The sequence below is a fragment of the Heteronotia binoei genome, chromosome 3 (assembly GCF_032191835.1).
Source record: "Heteronotia binoei isolate CCM8104 ecotype False Entrance Well chromosome 3, APGP_CSIRO_Hbin_v1, whole genome shotgun sequence".
NCBI classification, from domain to species: Eukaryota; Metazoa; Chordata; class Lepidosauria; order Squamata; family Gekkonidae; genus Heteronotia; species Heteronotia binoei.
Genome location: NC_083225.1, coordinates 68,985,543 through 69,004,367, shown reverse-complemented (window position 1 = coordinate 69,004,367; position 18,825 = coordinate 68,985,543). Strand labels below are relative to the sequence as shown.

Sequence of the window (18,825 nt, the reverse complement as noted above, 5' to 3'; positions counted from 1 at the left end):
TTTGATTCCCCACTCCTCCACTTGCACCTGCTGGAATGGCCTTGAGTCAGCCTAGCTCTCGTAGGAGTTGTCCTTGAAAGGACAGCTGCTGTGAGAGCTCTCTCAGCCCCACCCACCTCACAGGGTATCTGTTGTGGGGGGAGAAGATATAGGAGATTGTAAGCTGCTCTGAGTCTCTGATTCAGAGAGAAGAGCGGGGTATAAATCTGCAGTCTTCTTCTTTTCCTCCTCCTCCCTCCCTCCCTTCCTTCCTTCTTCTCCCCACAATAGGCATCTTGTTGTGAGGTAGGTGGGGCTGAGAGAGTTCTGACAGAACTGTGATTGGCCCAAGGTCACCCAGTAGGCTTCATGTAGTGAAGTGAGGAATTAAACCCAGTTCTCCAGATTAGAGTCCAGCGCTCTTAACCACTACACCACACTGGCTCTCAAAGCAAACAAAAATCACTGTGGCTTGGGCAGAGGGTGGGCTGTAGGGAGAAAAATTCAGCAGGATTACCCATCTTCTTTCACCAGTAGAATGTTCATATGATCCAACCCAGAACTGCAAAGCTGCCCTGAGCCACTTGTGGGAAGGGCGGGATATAAATTCTAAATAAATAAATAAATAAATAAATAAAATAAGATTGCTAAAGCTGAAGAAGACACATTACAAATTGATGGTGACAAGCCTGACCTATGCAGGAAAATGGCATCTTCTTCAGTGGGCAGAATCAATGTTTGAGTTGTAAATACCTGGGTCATATGGTAGATATTTATTTAATGCAAATTTTATGCCACCTTTTGTCTAACACACATTCAAAGTGGTTTACATTAGTGATAAACATAGCATAACCATTAAATGACAATTAGAACAACACTATATATATCATTTTATCCTGTCTTCCAAGGAACTCTGGGTGACATGGTTCTCCTCCAATGGATATTTGCAGCAAACCTGTGAGTCAAGTTAGGCATAAAAGAGCTGAAGGACACCCAATAAGCTTCAAGATAGAGTGGAAATCTGAAATCAAGCCTTCCTGTTCTTAGTCCATTTTGCTACCTACTATACCACAATGGCTCTCTAAAACTTTAAATGTTGCCAACTACCTTTTGCTGACTGGACTGCCAGCACTAATATCCACTAGATACTACAATTAGGGGCTTTCTACACAGTTTCCAACTGAATTTTACCCTTTGATAAGTTCACAGGTCTCTTTTCCCATATTTATAGTGTCAGCACAGCTTCTTCAGGAGGAGAGAAAAGACATATTATACTGTCTACCTATGTTTTGAAGGGAGGCAGGAAATTTGGGGGAGGTTTTGCATTCTAGAACAGCAGAGGGGGAACATACAACCTCTAAAGAATAGCATGTTTTTAAAATGAAGAATTCAGAAAATGGCAGATACTGCAGCTGTAGGTTAGCCTCACTGCTGTTTAGGAGACAGAGGAGACTCAGACACCTCTGTCTTTTGAGTTCTCTGGTGGAAGCTCTCAGTCTTCTAAGAGATGCTGAAAACACTGAAATAATGAAACAAATATAATTCAACAAATCATGAAGTCAACAAATCATCAAGTCAGGGGTTTATGTACCAGATTCCACAAACACAATCCTAGTAGCACTGTATGCATTATAGCAGGATGACTGCATTTGCCACCAACAAAACATTGTTCTATGAATGTTCATGAAACCCAGAATCTTTGCAACTGAAGCATACATCTCAAGGACTCTCTGGAACAGATATGAAACAAAAGAACATTCAGGGTACTGAGCAGATGTCATAGTGAGACCCTTAAGAAAGCTTTGCACCATGCAGCTTGCATTGCTTATCACACAAAGGGCTCTTGGCCTTCAAAATAATTGCTTATTATCCCTGCAGTGTTCCTTCTGTTGAGAGGTGCCTGAAGAGAAAAGACAGGAATAAAAGGGCTTTCCTCCCACTTCTGCCTCATAAATTAAGAACTGTTTTCGTGGGGCAGATGTTTAGTATGGTCTGAAATATTGCAAGGATGATGAAGGACAGTGGAACAATATGCATACAAAGTATTTTTAATGAAGGTTGCAGGACTAATTGCCATCTTGTCAGTTTTATACTATTTATCTTGTTTTTACCCTCTCACAAATGATAAAATCTAGTACCAAGAACAAAACTAAAAAAAATCACATTGTCAGAAACATAAACTTGTTTGTACTCTTTTTCTGCCCATGGAATAAAGAGAAAATATGATGTGTGTACATGATCAGATTTTTTTTAGATAGCATTTCCAGATGTCTGTTAAAGTTGGAATTTATAAGCTCCATGGAAAGCTAAGGAATTTTAAGCTCGTTTGCAAGGAGTGTACATGATTTAGCTTTACATTCTTTGAATTCAATGGGAGGCTATGTGATCATTACCCTGTATGCATGTGTGTGTGTGTGTATGAGGACAGACTTGGGGAGTATATGCACCCAAAAAAGTTACATGGGGTAGCAGGCCCTTTTCAAAGCTATTGATGAAAAGGGACAAGAAATTGCCAGCAATGTGAAGACATCATGGTGTCAAGGTACTAGCATATGAATCTCACCTTTCTATGACCCCAAGGCCAGATTAAAGGCACAATATCATATTAATCCATCCTTTTCTTAGACACGTACAGAAAAAGTCCTTTATTCCTGATCCCACCCCCCCCCATTTAACATCTTGACCCACAACTATGTCCTCTTGTCTTCATGGAGTGAAAAGGGAGTAGCTCTAGATGGCAGTCCTCCAGCCCAGAGGACAGAAATAAGCAAGCCAGAGATCATTCCTTCATCTCTCCATGACCAGAGCAACCCAGCTTGCAAACTTCTTAACTGAGCTGCAGCCAGTCTGGCTTACTTCTGGGGGAAAGCATCCCCGCCTGCCATGCTCCCCAAACTTCTCAGGCATCCAGGAGTGGGGCTATTTCTATTCTCTCCATATGATAAGTGAAGCACTGAGCATTGCTGGCTCCCTGTTTTTGATCTTTCCAGCCCAATAGTTGCAGCTGTTTGTATCCGGAGCTTACTTCATGGGGGGAGAGACTTAATTTGATGGGCAACTGTGTGCAACTTATCAAACTAGGATTCATTCTCTGGAGTGCGATAAGACAGTTCTTAGTTAGCAGATGCAGTCAAGTAGATTGTATTGGAGAACACATAAATTAAAATGTTGATTTTAATGTTACAAGGTAAGTTGCACTTACCTTGACTGCAAGTTTTCCCTACAAATCCAGGAAAACATTTACATTTGTTTGGCATCACACATTCACCATACTTGCATCCATGTTCACATATGGCTGTAGAAGGTAAAAAGAGAAACAGAAGGTTACGTTATGGCAGTAGCAACAGATATCCCTCCATTATTTTGTTAAAATGCATTCAGAAGAAAGACTTAATTGTTTTAACAAGTGAACTGAATAAAGTTGTTTATTTTGTTTTATTTGAAAGATTCACTCAAAAGGAAAATGATGCAGAATGTAAGATGGTCCCTTTAAAAAAATTATGCACAATCTTTCTTTTCTTATACTGAACCCAACTGTGTCTTGTGTGCAAATTTAAGATGGCCTTTTTTTGTGAGTTTTTTTTATAATTTTAATTGATTTTAACTACAAAGAGAAAAGGCACAAGCATAGATACTTTAAAGAGGGGAAGGGGTGGATACAAAGTGGGAAAAACAGAAACAAAGAAAAATGCAAATATGTCCGTTACAATTCTATCTCCAAATGAAATTCCCAACTCTTTCTACCTGCAAGTATGAGGTTCTTCTAGGGTTGCCAATCCCCAGGTGGGGGCAGGGGATCCCTGGTTTGAAGGCCCTCCCCCTGCTTCAGGGTCATCAGAAAGCATGGGGAGGGAAATGTCTGCTGGGTACTCATGATTCCCTATGGAGACTTATTCCCATAGAAAATAATGGAGAATTTATCCACGGGTATCTGGGGCTCTGGAGGTCCTGTTTTTTGAGATAGAGGCACCAAATGTTCAGTATAGTATCCAGTGGTTCTCCCCAAAATACTCCTTAAGTTTCAAAAAGATTGGACTAGGGGGTCGAATTTTATGAGCCCCAAAAGAAGGTGCCCCTATCCTTCATTATTCCCTATGGAAGGAAGGCTTTTAAAAGAAGTGCAGTCCCTTGAAATGTGATGGCCAGAACTCCCTGTGGAGTTCAATTATGCTTGTCACACCCTTGCTCCTGGCTCCACTCCAGTGTCTCCTGGCTTCACCCCCAAAGTCTTCTGGCTCCACCCCCAAAGTCCCCAGATATTTCTTGAATTGGACTTGGCAACCCTAGGTTCTCCCCATATATTTTACCATCTTTATCTTTCATTATAGATTTTTTACTAAACTATTACTTAAAATACAAGTCTAAACAATTCTTCTTCTGCACATATAAGTATAAAAGAGTCAGAGCAGTCTCAACACAGAGCTGGCTGGCTAAGCTTAACCATATTGAAAGCACAGACTAACTTGTTAGTTTAACAATATCGTCATTAAAATAAGCATATGAAACAAATATCTTTATTAGGGTTGCCAAGTCCAATTCAAGAAATATCTGGGGACTTTGGGGGTGGAGCCAGGAGACTTTGGGGGTGGAGCCAGGAGACATTAGGGGTGGAGCCAAGATCAAGGCTGTGACAAGCATAATTGAACTCCAAGGGAGTTCTGGCCATCACATTTGCCTGGACCCTTTTTTGAAGATGCCAGGGATTGAACCTGGGACCTTCTGCTTACCAAGCAGATGCTCTACCACTGAGCCACCATCCCTCCCCAAATGATACACAAGAAGCACATTAAATGTTCTTAAGTATTCCAATGATTCTTATTTTTAGTAAAAAAAAATAAACATAAATTTAAAAATCTGTTACTGCATTTAGCCTTTTCTGGCTTTTGCAATGCAGATGTGATTTTGGTCTCTAGAAGAATATACAAGTCTTTCCCCCTCAGATAACACACTAAATACACATCAAAAACATTACAACAACTTTTATTAATAATAATAATACTATTATTGCATTCTAACCGTTCTGCCCTTTATAAACCAGACACAGCTTTGCCCTTTAGCAGAATATACATATCTGCCTTTTACGATTAGGTAACATACAGGAGGAGCATGTTCGATGCTCAGAAATCTAATAGTTGTTGTTGTTATTATTATTCAAAAGGTCAAAGAGTGGGAAAGCGGGCAGAGAGGCAAGGCAGAGAACAGCAAACAAAGGAGGAGTTAACGAGAGAGAGAAGCGAAGAGGAAAGGTTTGGGATAGCAGAAAGGAGGACAGAAGCCAAGGCAGAGGCGAAGGAGGCGCTTCCCTTGACAGAAGGGGCGGCGAGCGCTCCAAAGCGGCCCCAGCCAGCTCACCCGGGCCTGTCGCTCCAGCTGCGAATGGAGCCCCGAGGCCTTCAGCCTGTGCACGACATGGGCAATGGTCAGCGAGAGGCCTCCCTCCTGGCCCAGCATGGCTCCCCAACCTCCTTCGCCCGCAAAGACACTGCAGCTCCTTCGCCAGGCAGTCCCGGCAGGCGGCTCTACACGGCGGGCGGAAACATTTCAGCGATGCTCCTGCCTAACCCCGGCTCAGGCTCGAAGAGTCCGCCAGCTGTTGCTAGGAGACGGGGTGCTTCGCCGGGGATTCCGTAGGAAACGTCCCCTCTGTAAGTATGGTTCCGCCCTGCTGCAATCCCTGCCAATCCCGCCACGGCCCCGGCCTGCCCGCACCCCCCCCCACGCTAGAGGCAAAGCGGGCGACGCTGCCGCGCCGCCGCCGACCCACCCCAGCCGCTCCTTCGAGATGGGCCCAGCCTGAGCCCATCTCGAGGAGCAGCCACGGTGAGCGGCAGCTGCGCGCCCGAGATGGGGCGGCCGGCGCCGCCTCCCCCCCTTCCCCCGCTTCCATTTTTTTGAGGAGCGGGAGAAGAGGGTGGAAATCCTTGGGGCCCCCGCTAGGGCGGGAGGGTTGGGAAGCCTAATCTTTATCCTTCTAACTAACTTAATACAAGCAGAAAGAAAGAAAAAAATAGATTTAAAATGTCATAGAACATAGGGAGGAAAAAAAATAAACTAAAGATAAAACATAATAGTTTATCTGTCTCAGTATAGACAGTTTCTTCAAACAAACATACTAAGAGCAGATCTACCAGATTACTAAATAATTGTGCTGTCTACCTTCTTAACAATTGATCCAAATTAACTATTTATTTATATAACATTTTTTGCAAAGCTTTTCAATCCTTAAGATCTCACTTGACCTTTTAAAATCACATATCAGTTCTTATTAAAAATTCTATATCTAATTACCCACAGAGGGAACAACAGTTCAAAGACCCTTCTTCCTGAAAGATTTCCACGTCTTGATTTTTTTTGCTGCTTAACTCAACCATATTGAAAATACAGACTAGCTTATTAGTGTAACAATATCGTCATTAAAATGAGCCTAAGAAACAAATATCTTTATCTGTTCAGAGCAAATCTACCAAATTACAAGATAATTATGTTGCCTATCTTCTTAAAAGTTAATCCAAGCCAACTATTTATTTACATAAAATTCTTTTCAAAACTTTTCCATCCTTTAGCTGTTATATCCATATTACTCAAGAAGAAACAACTTAATATAACCCAAAAATCTCACTTAGGCTTTTAAGATCGCATTATTGAGAGTTCCCTATCCGACTACTCACAGAGAGAGAGACAATTCAAAAACCCTTCTTCCTGAAAAATTTCCACATCTTGATTTTTTGGCTGAGGTGCACCTTCTCACTCCTTAATGCAGTCATCCCTTTCGGTAAAAGTAGGAAGGATTCCATGCCATTTGTTTCTCTCAAAAAAACTTCAATCAGTCTCGATTTCCTGACCTTCTTTTTAACTGCGCCATAAGGTTCCATTTTGGTTTTCTTTTGTTTGTTTCCCAGCGGATCACTCTCCTTTTCCAATTCCACAGACGTCACCATGATCTCTTTATCACTCTGCTCATGTAGATTTGAGATTTCACTGGCTTTCAGCATAAAAGCTCTCATTTGTTTTTTAATCAACCTTGTTAATGAACCAAGATCCTGCTTCAGAGAAATTATGCTGTGTAATATGTATTTGTTATAAAACATTTTGCTTGGTAATGCCATTTTTCTCTGTCAACAAACTCAGTCTACTAATCCAAGTTGAAAAGTAGCTCAGAGACCCAGTTAGTCTGTGTCTCCAAATCTCCTCCAGCTGTGATTTTGGATGCTACCATTTCAGTTGCAATCAGAGGACAAAGACAGATCTCTCCAGAATATATCTCATTTTTGTTCAGACCATATTGCAGCCAAATAATAGCCTCTTTAACACAATTATAATCAGGGTCGATTTAGGTATCTGAATTCAGTCTAATTCAGATGTTGTCAATGTGCAAAGTTGTTCTGTAACTTTTCGAAGCCTCATTCACAGGGAAAGTGGGGGTGGAATCCACCTCTTTCCCTTCCTTTGAACTGATTCGCTTGTTGTTATGTAAAATGACCCATTAGCCAGTGGCACTGAAAACACATTTACTTGCCAAGTAGAATTGCCATGCTTGAGGTAGGGAGGCAATAAATCAGAAGCTTATTGAGAGAAAAGAAAGAAAGTGGTTGGGCATTCATCTCTTACTGCTGTGTTAGCTATCATGGCAGTGGAGCTTCGGGGCATACAAGAAGGACAGGAACAGCCGCTGCTATGCCCCTGGCTTCTTGCAAAAGTCCCATGCTGAAAAAAAAAAAACCCTTCAGGGTCTCCTTGGGGGTGCCACATCTGTGGCACTCCTCCAACCACCTGATTCAGAGGGGCCTCTGGAGAAACGATCCACAGACCCCCACTGAGCTCAAGGCAACATAACCCAAAAGTCGGCCTCCTTTTTTTGTGATGGCACATGTGAAAAAAAATGGTCTTCCTTTTAGGTAAATAGGATATCATATTGACTTAAGATTGTTATTTTCATAGATGTGGAATATAAACACTAGCTCAGATTTTCATCAATTATAAGATGTTAATATGAGCTGAGGAAAAGAAATACAACATTTCAAACTAATAAGGCAGAAAATAGAGAAAAGGGCAGCCTTCTCTGATTGTGGGGTCACAGCTGGGCAATGCTTTTAGGATTGCTAGATCCCTTCTGGCAACTGGTGGGAGTGAAGGACTTACTGGCAGCAAGGGCCTAGAGCAGCATTGCCAGCAATGCAGCAATGTCCCTTCTGGCATGCACCAGAGTAAGCATAATCACATTAACATTGACTAGGATTACTAACCTACAGATGGGTTCTAGATTTCTCCCAGAATTACTACCAGTCTCCAGACTACATATATTAGTTCCCCTGGAGAAAATGGAAAGATCAAAAGGGTGGACTCTATGGTAAGCCACCTAGTCTAGGAGAAATTGAAGTCCCTCCACAGGCACCACCCCCAAATCTCCAGGAATTTTTAAAGACAGAATTGGCAACCTCAGCATCAACAATGATACAGGGATGCTCTGATATCTGAGCAAAAATCTCAGATATCAACAATGATACAGGGATGCTCTGATATCTGAGCAAAAATCTCTATGGTAGAAGCCATTTTTAACCACAGAATTAAAGTGTTTAAATAAACATCAAAAAGATGCTCTGTAAAATACTTTTATTCTTTTCCCTTCTCAATATCATTCTGATGCAGGAAAGCAGAAATTACAATTTACAGGAGTGATATTTTCAGAGAAAAACTGCATGATCAATTTTCATAGCCAAATTGATTTTATATGCTAGTTTCCTGTACTGTCCCATGAGAGCTGATATGTGATGGAAAACTCAAACATCTCATAACTGCAGTCAATATCGGGAAAAAAGGTCAGCCACCAACTTCTAAAGCTCCTTTCATTTGTCCCTTTTTCGGCTTCGCGAAATAGGGTTTGAAGATATGCCTGATAACTATTAAAGTAAAGTTGTCCTCATCTGAAAACTGCTGCAGAGAGGCTAATAAATCAAAACACCAAACTCTTCACAGACAGATTAAATACTATGAGAGATCTCAGTGTGAAAATGTACATTTGTAATCTTAGAAATTGCATGGAAGTTGCATGTCTTCAGAGCAGGGTAGAACCAATTAAAAGATGTGTTCTGCCATTCCAGGTGCTTCCTTTGGAATTCAATAAATATTCCTCTGAAAACATTTATTTCAACATAATTTGATTTCCTTCCTAATCATTACCAGATCTGCTTCAGGTTACTATAAATGCACATTTTTATGGATTGGCTTAAACCTCATGCAGTTCCCCTAAAAATTATGGTGAGGATGCACGAAGAATAAAGAAATAAATGTTCAGACAGTTGGATCTGAATATTTTTCTATATCAGAACCTAATATACCACCCAAGCATCACAAAGGCTGGTTGCCATAAACCCTACTTTGTAACATACAACAATACATTACAATAACTATAGTCTGTTCATCATTATTAGATTTTATTTCTACAAAGAACATGACCACCAGAGAAGTTTATATCAGTATGGTTTCAAATATGCTTTTGAATTTCATGCCAATGTTAATTTTAACCTGATGCTTCTATAGTGTTCTAACCAACTATTAGGAAGGAACATGAAAAGACTGGTTGGTAACCATGACAGTTTTCACTCTTACTTCAACCCATGTGGACTTGTTCACTGTGTTGATCCATTCGGATGTGATTTTTTAAAGTTAAACATTCATTTTTTCTGAAGGTACCTGAGGTAAGATGGACCCTGGGTGTCATCTGATTGCAGCTTTTGGCACACTACAAATTGGAGATGCATGGCACAATCTGTTAGGATTTTGTGTAAGGCTGCAAATCCTGGGTTGACCCTTGGTAAGGACCATAGTAGGTTATAATGTTGAAGAGCTGGGATGGCCAAACTGTGGCTCAGAGCCACACGTGGCTCTTCCATACATATTGTGTGTCCCCACCGCCACATCAGCCAGCTTGAAAAAGGCATTTCTGTCTTTAAATCACTTCTCCAAGCCAAATCAGCCAGCATCTTGGAGAATGCATTTAAAGTTAAAGTTGCTTTCTTTCCACGTCTCCCTCTCCCATCTCTTTGCCTGCCTTCCTTCCTTCTCTCAAACATCTGACATTTATTCTATGTGGCTCTTTTGTTAAGCAAGTTTGGTCATCCCTACCCTCCAAAGCCACTATTTCATTTGGGGGATGTACTCTCAGTAGTCTGGAGAACTGTTCTGAGTTGTAAAATGCCTGGAGACTGGGGATGTACTCTCAGTAGTCTAGAGAACTGTTCTAATTTCTGAAGATCTCCAGGCTGCACCTGAAGGTGGACAAAGCTACTTTTGGGGTATCATATGCTTTAGTGGATGGGCTTAACTTGTTGAGTTTTGTAACTGGTGTCTTTTTTATCTTACAGTTTCCCAGCATTTTGCAACACTTCCTTTGAACATTTCATCACACTTTAACATGTTCAGAACTAGGATCTGAAATATATCTTTATTAGAGAAAAAACACATAAAATATGGAGGCAAGAAGACGCTCAGAATTAGATCTGGAAAGGAAAAAATTAGAATTAATTGAAACATCTACAATTCAAAAAGAATTATTATATTTAAAACAAAAATATATTACCAGAACCTCTAGGTCACTCAAACTCCTGAAAAATAGAATTTCACAACAAAAAACAAATTCACTGATCCACGCTATTAAAGCATCTGCTGGTCAGATTGTTTCCAACTCAAAGGACATTACTGAATCATTTCTTCAGTTTTATAAAAACTTATACACCACATCTAACCCCAATCCTAAAGAGATTATGGAATATTTAAAATCTATTAAATTTAACAAGTTGTTGTCACAGGAACACTCTTCTTTTTTAGATAAACCAATTAATTTAACAGAGCTGAGAGCGGCATTGGCAAAAATTAAAAACAACAAGGCTGTGGGGAAAGACGGCTTCCTGATCGAATTCTACAAGCATTTTAAAGACCAAATTGCGGAACATCTTCTTAATACATGTAATAATATAATGACTTGCAGTAAATTACCTAACTCATGGAAAGAGGCGAGAGTTATTGTATTACACAAAGATGGGAAAGATAAGCTGAGCCCCTCCTCCTACCACCCAATATCAATATTAAACCACGATTTTAAAATTTTCTCTACAATTTTGGTGGAGAGGTTGAATAAAATAATAGCACACTACATTAGCAGTGATCAATCTGGTTTCATACCAGGGCGATCTATAACTGACAATATACGCAGAACTCTTAATGTAATACAATATTGTAGAATATCCAAAATTCCCTCGCTAATTCTTTCCCTGGATGCCGAAAAGGCGTTTGATAAATTAGAAATCCCTTTTTTAAAGTCCGTTTTAAGTTCTATGCAATTTGGCCCTAACTTCGTTCTATAAATGCTATTTATGACTTACCGAATGCACAAATTGATATTAACCATTTTCGTTCGGATACTTTAATTTTAAGCAGAAGCACCCGTCAAGGTTGCCCACTATCACCGATTTTATTTGCACTATCGCTCGAACCGCTAGCTCATGCTGTCAGGGAAAACCCAGAAATAGAGGGCATTTCGTTGAAAGGTAAGACACACAAAGTTAGCTTGTTTGCTGACGACACATTATTCTACCTTAGCAACCCTATGGTTTCTCTACAAAATTTGAAAATAGCTATTGATTTATTCAGCGTACACTCTGGTTTTACAGTTAATTTTTTAAAATCAGAAATTTACCCAATGGTAATAACCCCTTCTTTGAAACGAAGCATTCTAAGGAATTTCAACTACCAATGGGTAGAAAAATCTTGGAGATATTTGGGGATTAACTTTCCAGTGAACCTTAAAGATTTATTTCAGGCAAATTACTCCCTAACTATCTCTTCCATCAAAAAAACATTGGAACAATGGTCAAAATGTAATTTTTCAATTTTTGAAAAAGTGGATCTTTTAAAGTCTTTTTTACTTCCTAAACTTCTCTTTTTATTTCAAAATTTACCTATCTCAGTAAGCAAAGTGGAGTTAAAGAGATGGCAAGCAACTTTTTTAGATTTTTTATGGAGCTCCAAACAACATAGAATTTCAGTTTCCCTGATCTCTAGGCAATTAGAGGTTTGGGAGTTCCACTCCTGGAAAAGTATTATTTAGCATCCCAATTGAGACATATCCTCTTATATGCGCTACCAGAGTGTGACACCCCTTGGCTTAGTATTGAGAAGGCAGCATTGAAAAATACCCTCTTACATAAGAGCATTTGGCTTGGAAGGCTTGACAGACCAAGATTAATTTTGGACAACCCATTTTTGGAACACACTCTGAAAATTTGGGATCAATATAGAGAAACCTTAACTCCTGCAACGTCGCCGTTCTTGTCTTTTCTAGGGCAGCCTTGGTTTCCACCAGGTGAAGCAATAAGTGATTTTAAAATTTGGAGAGATAAAAACATTTTTAGGCTGATTGACATTACAACAAATGGTAAAATAAGTACAAAAATACAATTGGAAACAAAATTTAAAATGACAATACCATGGATGCAATATCATCAATTGTTCAATGCTTTGCACTATAATTCCATTCACGTGTGCAAATAGAACACCAAATTCTTTTGAGACCCGACTAAAGGCTGGTTCCTCCTCAGTTAGAGGATCAATCTCATGCATCTATCGAGTGCTGAATGAAAGGGAGTGGGGCCAGGCTACCTTGCAACAGAATCAATGGCACAAGGACTGCGGGGAAACTTTTTCAGAAGAGCAATGGAAAGCCTTTTGGAAAAGTTCTTTATTTAAATCTAGATCTACGTACATCAAGATACAAAATTTTAAATTGTGGTCCCGGTGGTACTTTACGCCAATTAAATTGTTCCGTGGCAACTTGTTCTCATCTCCAGAGTGTTGGAAAAAGTGTGGGGGAATGGGCACGTTGAAGCACTGCTGGTGGGATTAGGGGAGGGACGGTGGCTCAGTGGTAGAGCATCTGCTCGGTAAGCAGAAGGTCCCAGGTTCAATCCCCGGCATCTCCAACTAAAAGGGTCCAGGCAAAATAGGTATGAAAAACCTTAGCTTGAGACCCTGGAGAGCCGCTGCCAGTCTGAGTAGACAATACTGACGTTGATGGACCGAGAGTCTGATTTAGTATAAGGCAGCTTCATATGTTCATATATGTACAAGTGCAGGCTTTTTGGAAATCAGTGATAAAAATTGTAGGGGAAATAATAGATGTTGATATTCCTTTCTTGCCAGAGTCTGTCCTCCTAAACATTTGGGATAACAATTCAGGATCTAAAACAAAAATGGAACTTCTTTCATTTTTAATATTAGCAGCCAAAATCAATATAGCACAGTGTTGGAAAACAGACAAACACCCTACTATTCGCCAATGGTACAATAAAGTATGGGAATTGATGATCCAAGATAAATTGTCTACAAGCATATTATGAAAATCCAAGGCCAGCTGATAACTTTGTTAAGAAGTGGTTTTTCTTTCTCTCTTATATTAATGGGAAACCTTCATCAAGCCTACCTACTCCAAAAAAGTATCTGGATTTTATTATTTATTAACTGTCTATTTTTGTGATTTATTTTGAGTCTTTATCTGGTATGTAAACTGCTCTTATGTCAACTGTTAGGTGTGTGAGTGATTGTAAAGTATCCATTTTATTTATAACTTGTACTATTGAACTTATATCTAGATGTAAAATGATAATGCTTAGCTTATTTGTATATCAAAGATATTGCTTAAGCTGTATTGAGTTAATTAAAATAATAAAAATTATTAGTTATAAAAAAAGAACAAGGATCTGGATGTGATGTGCAGATCGACTGGTGAATTCATAAAGACTGAGATGGGTTCAATATAAAATAACTCTCATTTAGTTCCAAGGAGCAAAGTAAATGGTTCAGAATGTAGGACATAGCCGAGAGTGGGCAAAGCTACCTTTCCCCTATATACCCTGGACTCACAGGGGGCCACACGTTATGCAGCCATTCCAATAATGGACTCAAATACATATATTTACTTCTTCATGAAAAAGAGAATGGTTGCCTTCTATTTATATTATAAAAGTGGTAAAACTGTATGTGGGAACAACCTTCTTAAGGGATAAAAAATTTCCCTCATCCTGGATGACGCAACTCTTAGATGACCAATGTCTATCTAAGGCACCTCCTTGGCAATACTCCCTCTAAGCTGCAGAGTCTTGTGAGCAAAAATTCTGCTTGGTGAACTACTGGCATTAAAGCTGGGGGCTACTGCATAAATATGTTTGCTCTGGGGCCATTTTTCCTGAGCTAAGACAAAACTATGTGAGCTGGAGGCTAAAAAACTAACTTAGAGGGAACACTGCTCCTGGGTTATTGGGGAGGAGAACAAGATGATTCTGAGCCCCCCACCAGGAGAAGGGAAATCTGCAATGGAACCAAACAATCTACATTCTAACAGTGACATTGGAATAGAAATAAGATTACATTGGCTTTTTTATTAGGTCCAATTATTATGTCTATATTAGATTTTAAAGTTTTCCCCTTAAGTATAGAAATATTTCTGAGTGGATGTGACACTTGAAACTTTGCCTTGTCACACAGCCTATGTACGTCTTTGTATAAGCTACTGCAAAATGAGATACAAGCATAGAAGCAAGCTGAAGGAACTGGGAGGTCAAGGTAATAAAGACACTATGAAGTTATTTCTCAGTATTGATCAGCAGGCTGGCATGGAGAAAATTCAGACAGCAAAAGACAAGAAACAAGACACAGGACAGCACACTTTTTATTGTTTGATCTACTTGCTCCATATATAAAAACCTGTATCCCCCTCTGCTTTACATTGGCAGAGTTGTTCATCACCAGATTCCCATCCTTTGTCCAGCTGCTTTTAGATGAACAGAGATCTTAGATTCTGAACTTAGAGATTTTTCTTAGATATGGAGATCTTGTCATGGATCTCTAGCTCTTCATTTGCCTCTCTCTGTTTTGTAATGTTAGGTGGGTGGAAGCCAGAGAAAGGGGCAAATGAGGTACAGGAAGATTCCTACTCAGTAGCACTATAACCATTACCACTGTTGTAAATATGAAATTTTTACTTATTTTCCTAAAGGTGCCAGGGAGGGGACCGAGCAAACGGAAACATTACCCTCCCCCCGTGTCTGCTAGAAAGGATACACACACACCATTTTCTGGCTCCTGCTAACATCTAGCTTCTCAAAGGAGCTGCCCTTTTTATATATAGTAAGAGGCCTCCCCAAGTCATTGAGACAGAAAAAGAATTACAAGAAGCACTGTGATCAGTAAAGATGCCAGGTGGCAGCCCAGCAACCCCAGGAACATTGGAGGAGCAGTAACCTGGACATAGGCTTGCCAACCTTCAGGTACCTTGAGATCTCGCACTATTACAAGTGATCTCCAGGTGACCAAGTTCAGTGCCGCAGCAGAAAATGGCTACTTTGAAGGATGAGTTTTATGGCATTACATCCCTCCCCTCCTCAAACCCTACCTTCCCCAGGCTCTACCTCCAAAATCTCCAGGTATTTCCCAACCAAGAGCAGGTAACCCTACCTGGATATTAACCAATGTAATTCCATAGGGTTGCTAAAATGTTGGCAGATATCACATCTGAGTTTTTGCCTCAATACGATGTCAGCCCATAGCCTGACAGCAGCTCCATCTCCCACTGTTTCTCCCACCAGCCTAAGAGGCAAGATGGCCAGAAGGGTCCTTTCCCAGGAAACTGCCTGCTCAAAGTGTGCACTTGGCATGCCCAGTCAACAGAAACACCAATGAGAGATTATGCTGTGTAGGGTGAGCATGGGCTAAATGTTTTGGTTGGATGGCATACTTGTCAAGATACATACATTACTGCTGCAAGGAAATGGAATTTTGAAAGGCATCATGGAGATAGAAAAACTGATAACAAAGTACCATCACAGACATTGTGGCATCATCAGAAAAACAGTGACATCTGGTGCAGTCAAGGGTAATTTCATTTGGATTAATAACTCTACTGAGATTGACAGAGTGGTTTTACTTTAGATCTTTTCTTAATTACTTAAGTCTGAATGCACTTCCTCAGTAAATATTTTGATCACAGATTTTGTATTCCCTTTCATAGCATATGAGCTTCCTTGTTATAAAACTTTGTTTTAGTGCAGAATTGCAGGGGGTCTTGGCCATTGTTCAGAGTCCTTTCGAAACTTAACACAACCAAATCCTGCTGTTTCCTGTAATGCTCTTCTGAAACATATTAAACATCAACATCTGGTGGATTTAGACTATCTTTGGCTCCAAATTATTTAATGATATTTCACCCAGCAAGGAATCCTGATCAAAAGTGGCTTACTATGAAAGGAACAGCATAACAAAGAGAAAACAATACAGCAAAAAAAAAAATGCCTACATGTCAGTGAAGATGTTCAACACACATCATACCTGCCTCAAACCAGAAGATTTTTAAAAGCTATGAAAACTGGATACTGGTTGAATGTGGTTCTACTGAGTTTGCAAAAGAAAAAGAAAAGTGAAATCTCCCACATTATCTCTTTAAGGAACTTTTACATACTGTCATTTTTACTCCAGCATAGATTTGAGCTGATTTAGGGTTATGCAAACAGCACACACACACAATTCAACAGATGGGTATGCTTTCAACTGCCACTGTTATCTGAAATGTACACTGAGATAGGTCCACGGAGAAAAGGTTCTGCTGGCAGCTATCCCCACTGGACAGCAGTCTGGTGATCATATCAATTATGACATGAACTCTTGTTCATGACACCAGACACCCAAAGCTAAACTCATCAGGACGGCAGATGTAATGTATAAGAAATAAGACAACTCCTAAAAGTCAAAACTTTATGAGTTCATTCAGCCTTGCCAGAATCCATCTAGAGAAAGATTTCAAACTTCTCCCCAGTGTTTACACTATCTTTATTAAAAGATTAGACACTATTAAATAACCATAGGGCCATCATTAAACTAGTTTTCCAGAGGCCTGAAAACTGATCAGCAATGCAGGTAATCCTTTTATGGATTACGTAGACTGTCAGAATGATAGAAACTACCAGTCTTCCAACAACATGCATAGCTAAGGACAACATATGCCATTTAATCAAAAACACCTGGCTATAAATTCTCTGCCTGGCTTGCTTAAAGGTTGCATTTCCCCTGCACCTTCTCAGTTTATACCCCTGCAGTTTTGGATCAATATTAAAGCAAGAAACCACAGTGATCTTAAACTTCAGTTCCCAGCTCTTGGGTGTGTGTGTGTGGGGGGGGATCGTACCCAAGGGTGTAGCTCCAAGACCACTCTACTCATCAACTACAAATAGCATGTGCTGGCAAGTCTGCTGCCCCTGAATAACAATATCCACATGTGTCATCAAGTCCTCCAACAAAGCAGAATCCAGACCTCCATCATGCCACAATTCAAAAGCTGAATAGCATTTTCTTACATGTAGAGCTAGTAACTGAAGAAATACAAGCTGCAGAAGAGAGGTCCAGTAACATAAATGCTTTATTTAATCAACAAATTTGGCATGATGTAGAAATACACAGAGATTTATACTCACATGTTACATTTAAAGGAATTAGGAATGCAAATTATAATCAGTTCTGACTGTATGTACTTGTGCTGGATACCAGGGGAAAGTTAAGGTTCTTTCTGGTTTACTCTCCACCAAGTATGTGGTCTGGCTAACTAGTGTTGCAGTCTTTTAGACTGATAGTTTTGAGGAGCTTCAATATCCATATTAAACTAAGCTGAGGACTTTAACTGCCATGGAAACCATGATACCATCCCAGGTTGCACTGCAACATCTGAAAAGGTCAATACATTGGACTTACTTTTTTGCACTGAGTGATTTATGGTGACCTTGTTAAGGGATTTAACTGGTTCTTCAATCCCTATCACTGACAGATCTTTAACTATTGAAGAAGTTGTTGTTATGCCCCTTCCTCTCCAGCATCAATGAATCAGTTAGGACCATCCAGTTATGGAGGCTAATGGACCCAACTGGTTTATGGAATGCTCAGGCACAACTGCTGAAGCCTTGTCAGCACATAATTAAATTAAAGGACAACAGACAAGGTTGCTCCCTGGTGTCCTCTTCTTCCCACCAAGAGACACCTGGTTTATAAGGAAATCATTGGACAGAAAAAAGAGAAGGGAGATGGCTATAACATCATTGGTGAAAGGCTCATTCTGAATCAGACAGAGCATATTACAGAGACCAATTAAAGGATTATTAGGTGGCAGGGATTGCAACAGCCCCTTTTCTCCACTACTACAGCATTAGCTGAATTTTATCCAGCTCAATTGTTTAAAGTGTTTAGTAATCTGTTGACACCAATATCCAGACCACCTGAGGTTATCAATTAGCTGCAATGATTTTGGTAAATTTTTTTCTGATTAACACTCTTTTTTGTATTTGACCTGAAAGCCAGTTCAACAGGAGTTCCTACGTTTGGGGAAGTTTCAGAAGTATACTTTGTCAGAGTGATATAAATAGCTTCATTTTTATTTCCCTGACTAATATGCTGAAGGCCACTCTGAGAACTGTCCCTCTAGGTTAATTGTATCCTGCCAATAAAAGGGCAGGGAGAGTACCTTTAGCCAAAATTGTTAACATTCCTTTGGTTGAGGGTGTTATGTACCTATTCTCTCAACCAAATAAGTGAGCAATCCTTACTAGAGGTAATGTCAGAACTAGGGATGGGCATGAACAGGGAAAATGGAGGTTCATCCCAGTTCATGGAGCCTCATGAACCATGAACCTCATGACCCTTCCTGTTTACCAAACTAGTTCATTTTGTTAAGTTTGTGATGAGGTAGAACACCACTATGCATTCTCTTAAATGTCTAGTTCTATCCAGCAGTACGTGTAACATGAAATGAAAATATTT

The 18,825-nt window shown here is 39.9% G+C and overlaps 1 protein-coding gene across 1 annotated transcript in view; it reads right to left on the bottom strand.

Annotated features, from left to right (window-relative positions):
• The window catches only part of EGFL6 (EGF like domain multiple 6), a 61,373-nt gene that overhangs the window by 31,853 nt on the left and 10,695 nt on the right, over window positions 1–18,825 (bottom strand). The window contains exon 3 of the mRNA XM_060233983.1: window positions 3,182–3,274. Within this exon, the coding sequence (XP_060089966.1) occupies window positions 3,182–3,274 (93 nt within the window). The remainder of the gene's footprint in view (window positions 1–3,181; window positions 3,275–18,825) is intronic.